General features: G+C 32.9%; 1 protein-coding gene across 2 annotated transcripts; it reads right to left on the bottom strand.

Annotated features, from left to right (window-relative positions):
- Positions 1-6,860: 6,860 nt before the first annotated feature.
- LOC136977080 (testis-specific serine/threonine-protein kinase 1-like) lies at positions 6,861-13,379 on the bottom strand. Of its 2 annotated transcripts, none has more exons than XM_067272519.1 (4): positions 13,202-13,289; positions 8,194-8,274; positions 7,293-8,026; positions 6,861-7,223 (listed from the first exon to the last, which is right to left on the bottom strand). In XM_067272519.1, the coding sequence occupies exons 2-4, from the start codon at positions 8,246-8,248 to the stop codon at positions 6,894-6,896; spliced, it is 1,119 nt and encodes a 372-aa protein (XP_067128620.1). In that variant the 5' UTR covers positions 8,249-8,274; positions 13,202-13,289; the 3' UTR covers positions 6,861-6,893. The 2 variants fall into 2 exon arrangements, with proteins under 2 accessions (XP_067128620.1, XP_067128621.1); XM_067272520.1 differs by lacking the exons at positions 6,861-7,223; positions 7,293-8,026; positions 8,194-8,274 and adding exons at positions 11,474-11,856; positions 11,934-12,108; positions 12,175-12,394 and having other exon boundaries at positions 13,202-13,379.
- Between the last annotated feature and the right edge of the window lie 2,314 nt (positions 13,380-15,693).

Below are 15,693 nucleotides of genomic sequence, written 5' to 3' on the forward strand. Positions count from 1 at the left end.
AATATTAACTATATTATTTTTGTATTTTATTTTCATTTCTTTTTTCTGTTTTAAAAACGGAATAAACGAAAACATCTTGAGATAAGTGAAAATTCAAACAAATTATCATGATTAAAACATTTTCTGTTTAGTTTTCATTGTTTTTTTGTTTTTAATAAGTGCGGCAAACATCAGATAACTAGTCTAATAAACAGTACACATATCCAATGACAGTTGAAACATATTATCTTCCCCGTAAATATTTCTGACGTTTAGAACATTTCAAATATATTTTTTGTTCTTACATGAGACACCTTCCTTGTCTTGAAGTGAACTCTTTTCAATTTTCAAATAGTCTGTCAAGTATATATGTTTAAATTTCCTATAAAGTTTTGAATTTGACTTTTCAAATTTCATATATACAAGGTTCCTACTGAATTTTTTTATTAATTCCCATGACTTTCCCTGATCAACATTGTACAAATTCCAACCCTCACATCTCTTACAGTACAGTACATTGACAAAATAAAATGGCATATGATTCAGTAAACAGATATGCTATTGCTTATTCGACTTTTTAATTAGTTATTTTTTCGAATTAACAGTTACGTAAGTTTTATAATTACAGAATAATTAAAACTAAAAATAAAATATTTTATTAAATTAAATTAGTTTATTCTGTTATTAATCCACACCATAAATCTATGTGGCTTTCAAAAAATAAAAAGCCATTATTTATTATTCATTAACAAATCCTGTATAATCAATCCATGTACAAAAGTAAATATTAAATTTATCTCTTAATTAAATCCATTTAAATTAAAATTATTCATCATTTTTTTAATCGGTTTATTAACTTTTGCCTTCAAACTGAGTGTAAATGGTAACTGTGAAAGATTCGTAGAGTTAAAATATTTCAAAAAACATTCAATCAATGTTTATTATTAAGAGTATTACAGACTTTATTCTAAAATTCATAATACTGCATAATTAATACAGCTGTGTTAAAATTTACAAATGACAGTTGATATTGCTAAATAATGTAAAGGAGTAATGTAGAAGTTAGACAAAATTGCCATGGAGAGAAGTTAATTTCAATAACATGAAAACTTTCTTTTTTACAATATTTTTCGGTGTTTGTTACTTGAAGTTCATCCTTAACTGAAGTTTTTAAGCCTTATAAAAATTCATTCTGAATTTGTCGTCATAAATATTATATTTTTGAATATCAAAATGTCCATTAATTGCTGTCTGTGCTAAAAATAAAAATAATCACGTATGGCACTAAATTCAATTTTATTTCTATTAATAAACAAATTGCATCAAGTTTATAATTGTATATGCTACCTATGATGATAAAAACATGTGCACATGTGCTTAAATTAAAGCATTCTTTTAATTTTAATCTAAAATACTTCTGTAAACTTATATTTACGTTAATTATTATGCCTTTGTGTCCTTTCTATCGTAATTTAAAATTTATTTTGTATACTAGTACTTTTTATATGTTAATAGGACTTATTATAGCGGAAACTATGGATGCAGATATTTAGTCTTACAGATCAGAAATAATGTTTTTTAGGTGAACTAAATAAAAAACATTATTTCTGATCTGTAAGACTAAATATATGCATCCATAGTTTCCGCTATAATAAGTCCTATTAACATATAAAAAGTACTAGTATACAAAATAAATTTTAAATTATATTTATGTTAATTTGCCATGCAATGGCAAATTGTATGGCCTACTTAGTTATATGTATAATTTAATTTGAATTTTCCAAACTCTGTAAGAATAATTATTAATTGGTTCATAAATTATGGGTTTATTTAGTGTGTAATAATTTTTGGGGACATTTTGGGTCTTCAAATATTCTTCATGCCTTTTCATTAGTTGCATTATACCACATTATTTCTTGCTGCCTGCAGATGACTGCACTTGATCTACCTCATTGTGAGCAAAAAAAAAAAAAAAAAAAAATCACTGAGGTAACCAAAGAAGCAAATTACTTGACATTTTTGAGAATTTTTTAAAATTTTCCATCACTTTTTCCAAACACTAATGAAAATCCCTGACTTTCCAGGTGCGTAGGAACCCTGTATATAACAATATTACATGTGTTAAAATAATAAAATGTTCTCATACAAAAAAACAAGAATGTATAATTAATTTAAATGTACATTTTATTTTATATGTATAGTTTAATACAAAATGATGCACTTATAAATTTTACTTTTTCATCAAGAAATCTGCTAATCTGTTTCCTTTTTCTATGGCAGCTGCACGATTTTGTGCGTTTTCAGAAAAATCACCACCAAGTAATATGTCTTCTGAAATATTCTTTTCTCTTTTATTAATGCATAAATTATGCAAAATGCATGCAGTCATAACCACGTTAGGCATGGCCGGGATATTTTCCATGTCTAATTATTTAAGTTTGCAGAAACGTCCTACAGTTTGTCCCACAACTACCCTGACAGAACTGTTTTTATTATAAGTGTTTTTTGCTTTATTGTGAAATTACAATAATCTTTAAATGGTACCAATAAGCCACTTAATAAAATTACTTAATATAGAACATATTTTGTTTCAAGAATTTATAAACCTCTTATATGGCTTTTGCTTAAACCAAATCTATCAGAAATGTCTCTGAAAAACTATTGATTGGCAAGTGTGACATACCGAGGTCTGAGTTATTACTAATTTAATTAATTAGTAATAACTTAAAATTAACCTAAAAAAGGTCGGATAAGAAAAGGTTAACGGATAAACCCACACACATCCTATTTCTCCCGACTTCTTAGCAGATAAGACCGATTAAATGTCTCTCCGATTTAAACTATTATTACTAAGGTTACAATACAAATCCTGACCTTAGTCACTACCGGCATTATTAATTCCGTTTGTTTGACAGTTGTTATCAATTTTATGAGGTAAACTGAGTAACAATACCGGATAGAAAAAGGTAATAAATTTGTCGAAACGTTCGATTCCAGACAATTAACGTAAACTGCACCCGGACCTAAATCGGACTTAGACCACATGGCATCAGAATTCCTCCCACTAGTTTCCCTGCAGAACGCGAATAAAAAGGAGTCGTACCCGCGCCTCAGAGCGATCGTCCAAAGGAAACCTCCGGGCAAACGACTCCGTTCGGAACCTCCTTCGATCACCTTACCGAAAGGACTGCTCGAGACTCGATCGCCGCGGGTAAAAAGGTATTTGCCGAGAGTATATAGAAACTCTCTCTCTGCCAGAATAGTTTATAAGTTAGACTAATATTAACTCTTGATGTGGAAATCTAATCCGGTAGGACCGCGGAACCCGCAAAGAAGAGTCGACGCGACCGCATTAATCAATGTCGCGCTAATAGAGTTATTAATCGTTTAATCTATCTCGTATTAATCGTATCTTCCATTTTTGTACTCTCTTTGTATAATTTTATTTGTTTATTAAATATGTTGTTTTATGTTCAATGCATGTCATCCTTGAGTACGGCCAACACCTTATCACCACATCGTAACTCAATTTATCGCCATCCATTGGCGTAGTGACGGAACTCGCCATCCCGTTGCCAGTAAGCGGGATGGAGCTCGCAGCTCTACACCCTCTCGGTTCTCACATAAGTGTCCGTATACTTTACAAAACTTCTCCTCACAAGGTCGATCTATCTTTATTTCACTCTTTGTATTTAACAATTTTATAATTTCCTATAATAATAAACACATAGATGATAGATTTTATTTAATGAACAAGAAAAAATAACAGGCATAAACATATAATTAATATCATAGTGCATACAGTAGACCGTTTAGTTAACACTCGTAAATTAAGATAAAGTACAGTAGCATTGTACTATGCTGACAAGAAAAATATATTATTAACTAATTTCCGAAACTTAAATGTACAGTAATTACAATTCGATTAACTTAACGAATATCAGAATCTGATTAATTTAAAAAACTCAATTTTTACAAAATCTTACTGAAGAACACGTGTAAAATTCAACAGGCTATTTCATAAATTATAGCAATTTGTTTCCTATTAGAAGAAATTATTTAAAGTAAAACTTTCTTCTGTAGAATTTCTTGAAAGTCTAAAATGACTCTTATCGAAAGGATAGGAAAACACTAAATCTTCAACATAATTATCTATCTTGTGTTTCTTTGCTTTGCTCATTTTTTCAGAAAGAGCAACGCTCAATTCTTCTTTTTTGTCATGTTGTAGTTCTTTAGCTAGAACACTACTTTCGGCTGTAACCGAAAGAAGAGAATAGATTATGGAGTCCATGTTTGGCTCGAGCGGGAAGCGTTTCTAAACTATGATGCAGAGACGTGTAGCCATAGCTGCTCGTGACATCATTTTCGTTACGCTCTCGTTACATAAAGAAAGGCGGCCTATTGAAAAATTTTAACAAGTTTTTTCTTATTACATCGTCATTTAGTAATAAAATTAAGATTGCGGAATGTACGTATAGGGAATTGATTTTTCTTTTCTATTTTTAATACCATCATCAGTGATGTGCCGTCATTGGATTGCTATTGTATATTCGAATGTCAGCGGCGCAATGGAAACGCTTCCGAGATAGCTTTTAAGGCGAGAATAACTGAATGGTGTAAAGCAGCCAGAGGGCATTGGCGCATGCGCTTTACAGAGTACCAATCTCAGCCGGTTTAGCCGGTGGAAACTACACACGTGTAACGCTTTCAACGATTCTATATCCCTTAGTCAGATAGCTCCCTACCCAGTGGATAAGTGAATTGAATACTCTACTTTTTAAATCTTAATGTTATTTTTATGTACGTTTTTTTGCAAAGTTACATTTGATTACAGTATAATTAAAAGAAAATTATAATTATATTGACAGAAAATCTTTAGAATTTTTATCACTTTTAGATGTTTTTCATAATATTAAAATTTTTAACAACTTTTCTAAGCGTGTTTTCATTCTTTAAATTAAATCAAAAAATTTTCCATGAACTTTACTTATCTAAATTACGTAGTGAATCGCAATATTTATATTCGTGTCCGGACTATATTGACAAGTAACTCTTAAACATAAAACATATAATTAATGTCGATCCGAACGAAGACGTACTAAAAGAATTATATGATTCAAATAAATACGCTGGTGGAGTCGACGACCAGCGACTTTTATGATAAAGTAATTAACGACTTTGCGGAAAAATTCGCCAAATAGAGTGTTTAGAAAAACTTCTTGTTTTAATTTTTATATCATTGTTTGTATCGTATCAATTTGTATTATGTATGTATTATTTGTATTTTAGAACTAAAATACATAACTTGTTTATTTTTGTCATTTCAGTATTTGTTTAAAACTTTTATGGAAATATGATGTACCGATCAGGTCTGACCCGAAAAATGGTTAATTTAGAGAAAAATTTATTAGTTTAAAAAAACATAGGTAGAAGTCGTTTGTAGTCGGACACCCATTGTTTATATCAAACTGCCAGGCAGAAACCATAAATCGCGGAAGAAAGTCGTCCTATGATCGGTGGAAGATCGAATTCATCTTCGATTTTGTTTTTTTCCCGTTTCAGGTAAGCGTCTCGTTACGTTTAGTAACCAGGGACCAACCACTCGGGAAGAGTGATTGAGGGAGAACGACTAATCAAAATGGATGAAAGAAAGAACGGAGATTGATATAATCGCCGACAATCGAGGACACCTGGCACTCGGTTAACGTTCCGAATAAGCAAAATGCCATGTGTCAACGCGCAAAAAAAAAAGAAAAAACAATTTCTCGTCTATTGTGCCAACCTGTAACCCGTGTCCCCGACTCCAACGGAGGAAGTCTCCCGTGCCTTACAGACTCGTCGACGCCCTGGTTCTTCGATGGTCGATCGAAGGTGTCCCGGGGCCACCTTCGATCGACCATCGAAGAACCACATCGACGCTCAGGACGTCCGAACGGCTGATTGTCCTAAAGCAAACTATTTTGTACATAGTATATGTTTATTTTATGTTAAAATAAACGGTTTTTGTCAGATACTTGTCGTCTTTGTCTCTACAGCCACCACCCATGTACGAATGGACCCTAGACCATTACTGACGCGCAATTAACTGATTGCCCCTAGAAGTCGGCTTCTTACAGAAACACAGCTTCCCTATCATCAAATGTCACGGCACGCCACTGCTCGTCATTATATCCAGTCAGATGGTCTAATCTCCGTTCTCCTCCAATGGAGATTGGCTCGTATCCCTCTTTTATACTCCTTTAAACTCTGGGCACATTGTCCAGTATCCTCTCTTGATTTAATTAGTGCCATATTCCGTGGGATCGAAACTTCTGCCCACAAGAACAATTGTTATAAGACAAGTTTTTAGTGAGGTAATATATTTTGTAAACTCTCTCATTAGGGATCAGATTACAGGTACTGTACTCCTCACTTTACGACCGAGTTCCGTTCCGACGACTATGTCGTTAAGCGAATTAGTCGATAAGCGAGGAGCTAGCGCCGAAAATACAGGATTGTTGTAAAATTATCCAAATTATGCAACAAACTTCAAATTTATTTATAAAAAGACTATTATAGTATGCTTTTAGCCTATTATAGTACGCTGAGGCGCATGTCACCATCGCCACTGACCGACATTCAAGCTGAGAAAGGGGATTCCCCGAATTGCAGGTCGAAACTCCAATGTTGGTCCAATGTTGGTCTTGCACTGTTTAATTTATTTTCGTTGCAATAAATGTATAAGTTTTAAATGACGAAAACAACTTATTTTAAGCATTAATAATTTATTACAGAACTTTAATTGGAAACTAGCAACATCTAAAACTCCAAAGTACAAATATAGCGATATATAAAGTATATCAATGCATACAGATATAAAATTGAAATTTATAAGTCCTACATTGAAGATGTGTATTCTTTTAATTTTCTACGATTTAAAACAAATTCAGAGTTAAACAAATCACATTCACGAATATAATTATTACAGAAAATTTTATGGATGCCACTCCACTTGCATATTCAATTTTCTTGGGACTTGTTAATATATGCGACACATCTTTCCAACTTCCGTTATGAGCGGATGGTTTAATATCTAAAATATGACAGATAATAGAATAGATATTAACAGAATCTAAATTGTTTATGACATAATTCTGTTTGAAGTATGGTCCAACAGCATAAAATATCGCGCGAAGATCCATTACATCTGGACTATATCCGTCGGAAATAATAAACTGCGTGAAGTGACTATAATATTGGTAAAACTGAAAGAAGAATATAAATTATTCAATACGTTTTTTAAGAAAACTTTTAAGAAATGAGACGATACTTACCGATTTTATATAATATCTTTCATCGGCTACAACGAGTAATGGAGGACATCTTTTATGTTTCTTTATATGAAACTTTTCCGGAATGTGTTCTTTCTTGTATACTATTAATTTTGGATAAGCTTTCAATAATTCGCGATAAATTTTTTCCGTTTGATTTCGTTTTGGCCACAAACCTGCTGATCCTCCGTCGGTTCTTCCTGTATAAATAACGTCGCTTACATTCACGTAATCTGAAAGTTTGATTACATGATCGGAACTGGTCGATACATTTACAGATCCTTTATCACTTACTATAATAACGTTGATTTCGTTTAAAAGAAAATCCGTGGTTAAACGGTAAAATAGATACGATAAAGCTTCGTCAATTAGTTTAGCCTTCCTTTCTGCAACCGCTAAGTAAGGATATCGATATAAGCCGTTCATGTGCATCAATACGAGATCAGCTTCCTCGTCTCCTAACCACTCCACTATTGTATCGATCTCGTCTTTAAAAGGAGTAGTCCAGCTTTGCGATAAGAAACTATCGGGATAAATTCCATGAATTTTAATATTAGATCCGGGCCAATTATACACGTTAACTTTCTTTCCTTGTTTTTTGGCAGTAACCCAAATGGGTTCTCCTTCCTCCCACCATTTTGGATCTTTCCCCGAAGTATACTGGTACAAGAAAGTTTTGTTGAATTCTGGATCCCACATAGAATCCGAAATAATTCCGTGATTTTCTGGATAAAGACCTATATTAATTACAGAAAATAATTTTACTAGCAAAGTAAATTCTGGAATAGTTTACGTAACGTTTGCTATTGAAAATGCCTCATGTGCCTAATACCTATAATTTAATCTTTAAAGTATCAAAATTTATACGTAATTTAACTTATAAACAAAATATTCAGGCACTCACCTGTAGCAATTGTATATAAGTTGGGCAGAGGTTTTGTAAAGAAGGATGGCTTCATCCCCCATTTAGCGTGTACTCCATTCTCTGCCAAGAAATCGAAAGTTGTAAGGTTGAATTTCTGCACATAATCGAGGCGAATATTAGAAATGGCTAACAACAAAACTTTTTGTTTCGCCGAGCAAAATGCAGATATTACAAGAAAAATGAAATATGTGAGCAACATATTACTTCCTGCGCTAGAATGTAGCAGTACATCTACATAATATTTATTCAGCAGCAGCGACTTGGTTAACATTCCACGCATTTAACAATAAAAAACTATTTATATAAATTAATTCTAAAGATATCTATTCCTAAATTTATCTATTTTATAATTACATGACAATTAATTAACAATCATAATTTTGCTTATTCAGTTTATTAATGTAGTAAACTAATACAAAAATTATATAAGTTATAATATTACAGAAAACAAAAATAAATTAGTTCATTAACTGTTCAGAAAATTTCTCTGAAGTCGGGACTAAAATTTTCGGTACAAAAAATCCCGAAAATTTACAGTCCGGAAAGAATAAATTCTTTTAGTAAATTTTAAATATCACCAATAAGTATTTTTGCCGTGAGATATCTTTGAACATCACTTTCTATAACTATATTTTAACGTTTGTCAAAAGGAATTATAAAAGTTCTCCATGATTGCATCAAATTATAAAAATCATTGTTACTTTTTACAATTGTTATTTTACATGAACAATTGTATGATTCTGGAATAATGCAAAAATGAGCCCTACTTAATAGAATATGTTTTGCAGGTGAATAAATTTCAATACATTTTTGTTTATCAAATAAATGAATAGGAAAAAAGAAAAATTGCTGAAATAAGAAACTCCGTGTCCTCATTTTTCTTATCTAATTTTTAATTATTTCTACAGCAAAATTTACTGACATTTTCTTGCCATCATGTCGAAGCAATCAGAAGAAATATTAAAATATGTTAAGAGCTACATAATCGATCACGTAATGAAAAGCCAGAAATTCGATTTCGTTCATCCAGAACTTGATGAAGCAATAAAAGAAGTACTGAAGGAACAATTACTAAAACAAGATGTTGATTTGGCTACTTCCTCGACAAATGCACTAACACTACATTCAAAAAATGGAAAGGGATCTTCCTGTCAAATAATAAAAGGATTTTTTGATAAAGAATCATCAAATAATACTTTATCATCAGTAGAAGTTATTGAAAATCGAATCGTGCCATATTATAATAAAACAGAATTATCAGAAAATAAGTTTATAGATTCAGACGATGAAACATCATGTACTTCAACGAGTTCTTCTGAATTTTCATCTATTGAAGAGACGTCTACTTCGGATCAAAGTTCTGGATCAGAATCATTAGATAAAAGCCAGAAATTGGAAGCAGGGATGCAAACTCACTTATTTCAATCGGGAATAAATATGGATCCTGTTTTAGAAGTTGGACAAGGATTGGAAAGATTAAGACGCAGGAGACAGAGGAGGAGGAGAAGGAGGCAAAGAAGGAGGAGGAGGAGGAGGAGAGAGTTGGAAAGATTAAAGAGATTGGAAAATGGATATAAAGAAGGTGCTATGATTAATGCCGAACAATTGTCAGTAAATGTAAGACCAGAACCTCCTCCACCTCCACCTGTCATCTACCCTCAAATAATTTATCTGAAAAAACCGGAAAAAGAAAATAAACTTATCATCAAAACAAACACCCCCGGGAAAGAGTTAGAAAAATCAAAGAAGGAAAAAAAGTCTAAGAAATCAAAAAAATCGAGAAAAAAGAAATCGAGAGGATCCAAGAAAAGGAAATCATCTAAGAATAAGAAATCAAAGAAAAAGAAGGTATCAATGGAATCTATCAAAATTCAACCGGAAGAAAAAACGAGAGAGATTAATTTGCCAAAAAACGCGAAGAAAACCGTTGTGGAGATTAATACATTAATAGATCCGGGTGAAGCGCCGGCATCTTCTGAATATAGTTTCACTTGCCCTCACTTTCATCAATATTTTGGTGAATGTAATCGTGAAATTTCAAAAGATACAAAAATTTACGAACGAATTTTCCCCGGATGTTTCTTCGCTGCTGCACATCCCAAACAAATAATGGATAACAGAATCAGAGACTTGCATCAAATATTTGAAGACTATTTCGATTCATAATCATGAAAGTGTTCATAGAATTGATTATTAAAAATTCAAAACAAAATTTGCTAAATTTATGATAATATATTAAACCTAACATCCATAAGCATTCTAAAATAAATAAATTGTACTAAATTCTTAAACTGATCTTTATATTGTAGACTGATGTTGGCAATTTAAACAGCCTTCAACGTCAGATTGAACAATAGTATTTGCTGGTAAAGATTCGAGAGTCTTATACGATATACATTGACTAATAAATCGTATTGCATTAGACGATCTATAAAATGGTTCTGCTTAAAATTTTATTCCATTTTTGGGAATTAAAAACGAAAAATCCGAGACTGTCCCGGACAAACTGTGAGGTATGGTCACTGTAAGTATAGCTCAACATTAATGCTTACCGGCTGCCTATGAAACTTCTCACCACCGGGCTGTGGAGTTTTCTGAATATTTTCGGGTACCTAATACATAAACAGGGACCAGATTTTCGTAGGAACTCTTCCGAGAGGCATCCCTTCCTTGGCAGATCGCCTTATGTGTTGTGTTGCCTTATCCCAGTGGTTTTCAACCGGATACTGCAGCACACTAAGGTGCCACAAAGGCACTTCAGGAATGCCGCGCATTGAATTGAGGGCGTAGCACTCGGGCAATCTGCCAAGAAGAAATGTCTTCTAGGAAAACTGGCCCCTATTTAGGTGTTAAACACGTAAAGAAAATCTGAAAAGCACGGGAGGACGCAACCCGTGACCAACTACCAGTGTTCGGTAGTTTATCCACTCGGCCATTGGTGAGCTCTCGTGCCGAAAAATATAGTGCTGAGCAGCATTACAATGCGTTTTACGTGTATTTACTAAATATACACGTAAAAGCGCAGTAGCTAATTCTACATTGATAAAGAAGTAGTTGTAGTACCGCAAGAAAAAATTATTAAGTTGGGAATGTTACTATTAGAAAAAAATTGCAAAACACACCCTTGTCTCTTCAATCCATTTTTCAACGTTGGTAGGAAGTTCAATATTTATTATGAAAATATATCAAGAAAGTTATTTCGACAATGTTAGAAAAATGTATGTAAAAATAGGTCTTATTCTCGTTTAGTCTCATTGAATCATCGTTGCCGAAGAGGAGATTTCAATTTACATTTTTATTGTTGAAACCAAGGACTTTTTACCACGTTTTCTACTGTCGTTCTCTTCATAACATCAGGTTCCAAGAGTTGGAAAATCAGTTTATTGCATTGCGAGCTTATTTGTTTATTCAATGAAGAAGGAATAGGATATCTCCGTTCTAGCTGATATTGAATCATTTTTCGTGGGTTTGAATCATTGTACGGCATCATTCCAGTTATCATAATGAATAATATGCATCCCATGCTCCATACATCGATCATCATTGGATCGTAAGGAATACCCAATAATACTTCTGGTGCTGTATACGCTGTACTACCATAGTATGTCTCGCTGAGGATTTTTTTACCTGTTTTTTCATCAACTGCAAAAAAAATAAATTCTTAAAATAAGAATTAATATTAATTTGTTTAATCCAAAAAAACAAAGAATTTAGCATACTGCACACACGAGAAAAGCTAAAATCGGTTAATTTAACTATGTCGTTACTGGTGATGAGCACATTTTCGCATTTTAAGTCTCGATGACTGATATGGTTTTCGTGTAAATAATTGACAGCCTGTACTAAGTGATAAAAGTATTTTCTGGCTCGATTTTCGGAGAGGAAATTGTGTTTCTACAGGAATTAATAAATAATTACTGAAGGGTAATGTAAAATGAGAGGAAATAATGAAGAAATTACCTCTATACAATCGAATAGATTTCCCTTTTCTGCCATTTCCATACAGATATAGACATATGTACCGAAGTCGATGATACGCTTAATTTCAATGATATTCGGATGATTGATTTTGCATAAAATTTTTAATTCTCTAGGTAAGAACTTCTTTATATATTCATTTGAATTTTTGATCCTAGAAATAATTTTAATCGCTAGTTTTTCTCCATTATATTCTGCTTGTCTAAAATTCAACGATTTAATTATTACTTAACACCAACATATAATTAATGTTATTTACATATTCTTTATATCTTTTGTTATTTTCTCAGTTATAGCACATATCTTTATTTATTTTTAGTTCAAAGTTTATTTTTACTTTAAATATTTTCATCTTACACTATAAAATGCGTTGATATTTTCGTTCAAACATAAAATATTTTGCACTTTATCCCTTGGTTTATAGCGCTGAAATCACTTTCAATCATTTAAAAATATCGGATTTAATCTGTACCGAATTAATTGTACGAATAATATGAACTATAATTATACTAGAGATGAAGAGGGAAATTATACGTTGGAGATATGTATAAATTATATATAGTTACAAGAGAAATAATTTCAGTTTTCCTACGGGCGTAAATCCATAATCAAATGCTATCGTTACAAGATTTTATTCGAGGCTCAATACAGTTTTATAAAGATACTCTATTTGTATGCTGTGTATAATTTCGACTGGATTGATGGAATGACAAAACACGATATACTGCTAAAGGAGTGTACCTCCCGGGAAGACTTTCTATAAGAGACTTGCCTCTATTTAGGTGTTGGAAACGTGAAGAACACCCAAATAAATACAACATAGCTAGCCCATCGGTGAAGCCGAATCCACGACTCCTTGAACACAACCACAAGATTTATCTACTCAGTGAGTCTCTGAGGTAAGTAATTTTATAATTATTCTAATTTTATGAATTATATATTATTTATATTAATATTTTAGGCAGTTGAAAGTTTCAAAAACGTAGAAAATAATACTGTATTTTCTTACCTAACTTTACAATATGATCCTTCGCCAATGATGCTGCCCAATCTATATCCGTTTTTCTTTAGAAAACCAGTAGCACTGGAAATGGAAATGGAATGGCGATGTGGATCACTTAATGGCATTACTTTTTCGGATTTTTAATTATTGATTTTATTGTTGGACTATTGTTTTCATAATAATTTAAATTTATAATCAAATTAGATAAGAATGTTCAATTTTATACAGTAAAACCGCGATTTAAGGGACAAAATTTCCAGTGTGTGTGTAATATCTAAAAATAACATCCTGTTAATTTTAAAATGCTTTTTATATGTAATTAAATGAACAGGTTATTCTTTCCAAGCGCAAAGTTTTCAAGTCGTCATCATTCACATTCTCCGTCCTGCATAACAGACAGAAAATCACTAAGATTAAGTTATCAATATTCATATTTAATCTTCAATATTACATTTACATACAAAATTCATCGAGTAAGAAAATATTTCTAAAATTGTTAAATATCTCTTCTTTTATATTTAAATTGAGAGTAAAATTCTTTATAGACGTCGGAGTTTTCGGAGAATTCTAATTTCAAATTTATCCGAATTAATAATGATATAATTAATTTTCAGACCAACTGGAGTGGCTGAAGCAACTATTCAGCCCACCGAAGAAAGAAAACCAGGAGCAGTTGTGTAGAGCTGCGAGCTCGGCCCCGCTTACCGGTAACGGGATGGCGAGTTCCGTCACCGTGTCAATGGATGGCGATAAATCAAGTGGGAGGGTTAGCGAAGTCGTGATCAGGGCCGGATTTACCAATCCAGGGGCCCTGGGCACAAATTCGGTGGGGATCCCCCCTTTAAGAGTAGGCAAATTTGATGATTTAGAAAATTTACACAAAATACTGTACTTTCAATTAGATTTCAACTAGGAAGTTGTAAATTTCATTTTAAAATAAGGTTATTGTAAACATACATATATTTTATTGTGTAAAACTAATTATTTTAATTTAACTGAAAAATACCTATGTGAAATTTTTTCCCCAAATTTTCCGATGTTTCATAGACTTTTTCTCGGGTTTGGTTTTCTCTGCTTGTTGCCCTCATGATTAGGCCACATTAGGCTGTCGCGGTAATAGAAAAGTTTTAGTTTTCTATTACCTATTTTGTGGGGGGCCCTGGGCACAGGCCCCAAATGCCCTTATGTAAATCCGGCCCTGGTCGTGATAAGGTGTCGGCTGTACTCAAGGATGACACGCATTAAACATAAAACAACATATTTAATAAACAAATAAAATTATACAAAGAGAGTACAAAAATGGAATATACAATGTAGGTTAAACGATTAATAATTATCTCTATTAGCGCGACATTGATTAATGCGGTCGCGTCGACACTTTTTTGCGGGTTCCGCGGTGCGACCGGATTAGATTTTCATATCGGGAGTTAATATTAGTCTAACTTATAAAATATTCGGGCAGAGAGAGAGAGTTTATATATAATCTAGGCAAATACCTCTTTATCCGCGACGATCAAGTCTCGAGCAGTCCTTTCCGCAAGGTGATCGAAGGAAGGTCCGAACGGAGTCGTCGGCCTGGGGTTTCCTTTGAACCATCGCGCCGAGGCTCGGGTGCGACCCCTTTTTATACGCATTTGCCGGGGAACTATTGGGAGGAATTCTGATGCCATGTGGTCTAAGTTCGATTTAGGGCCGGGTGTTGTTTACGTTAATTGTCGGGAATCGAACGTTTCGACAAATTTATTACCTTTTTCTATCCGGTATTGTTACTCTTTTTACTTCATATAACAACAGTCAAACATACTAAATTAATTGCCGGTAGCGACTAAGGTCCGATATTAGGTACAACCTGAGTGATAATTGTTTAAATCGGAGAGACATTTAATCGGTCGTATCTGCTAAGAAATCGCGAGAAATAGGATGTGTGTGGGTTTCTTCCACTTCGTCATCCTTTCTCCGTTTGACCCTTTCCTCTCCGTTTCCGCAATTTCTTAATTGTTTATTATTATTTCTAATTATTTCTTTTTAACCCCCTTTGAATGTTACAAAAGTATCATAACTTGTGAAATTAAAAAGATAATTTTAAAATCTTGTCGCCTAAAATTACGTCATTACACACGCCCAGTTACAGTACGTAATCTTGTCGAACATTTATGAGTCAGTTCGGAAAAATGGCTTCAAAAGGAACATAGTAAGAGATTACGTAGTAGAAATGTACGAAAATAAAGCCAAGGATTCAAAAAAATTGGCGGCGGAGAGGTTTTTAGCCGAAGGCTATAAAACTCAATTGCATGTAATATTTTGATGATGTAGGAAATATCTAAAAAGAGGAAAATGCGAAGAACATTGTGACAAACGTTTGACAACAAAGATACAGTTACCCAGGAGGAGGAAGCTAAAAAGTTCAATTGTTATCGAACATATGTAGGTAAGACCCTTAATAAGATGGGTATAAAAAAAGGAAGAAGAAAAAGAAGAGGGCTTTAGAGTACACTGCT

The sequence above is a fragment of the Centruroides vittatus genome, unplaced genomic scaffold, assembly GCF_030686945.1.
Source record: "Centruroides vittatus isolate TY-2023 unplaced genomic scaffold, ASM3068694v2 contig_439, whole genome shotgun sequence".
In the NCBI taxonomy this organism is placed as follows: domain Eukaryota; kingdom Metazoa; phylum Arthropoda; class Arachnida; order Scorpiones; family Buthidae; genus Centruroides; species Centruroides vittatus.

Excerpts from the sequence above, each read along its gene's own strand:
- LOC136977080 (XM_067272519.1), bottom strand. The coding sequence starts at position 8,248 with ATGAAGCCATCCTTCTTTACAAAACCTCTGCCCAACTTATATACAATT. Across the intron at positions 8,027-8,193 it reads CTTATATACAATTGCTACAG|GTCTTTATCCAGAAAATCAC; the intron begins GTGAGTGCCTGA and ends TAATTAATATAG. Across the intron at positions 7,224-7,292 it reads AAAGATATTATATAAAATCG|TTTTACCAATATTATAGTCA; the intron begins GTAAGTATCGTC and ends TTCTTCTTTCAG.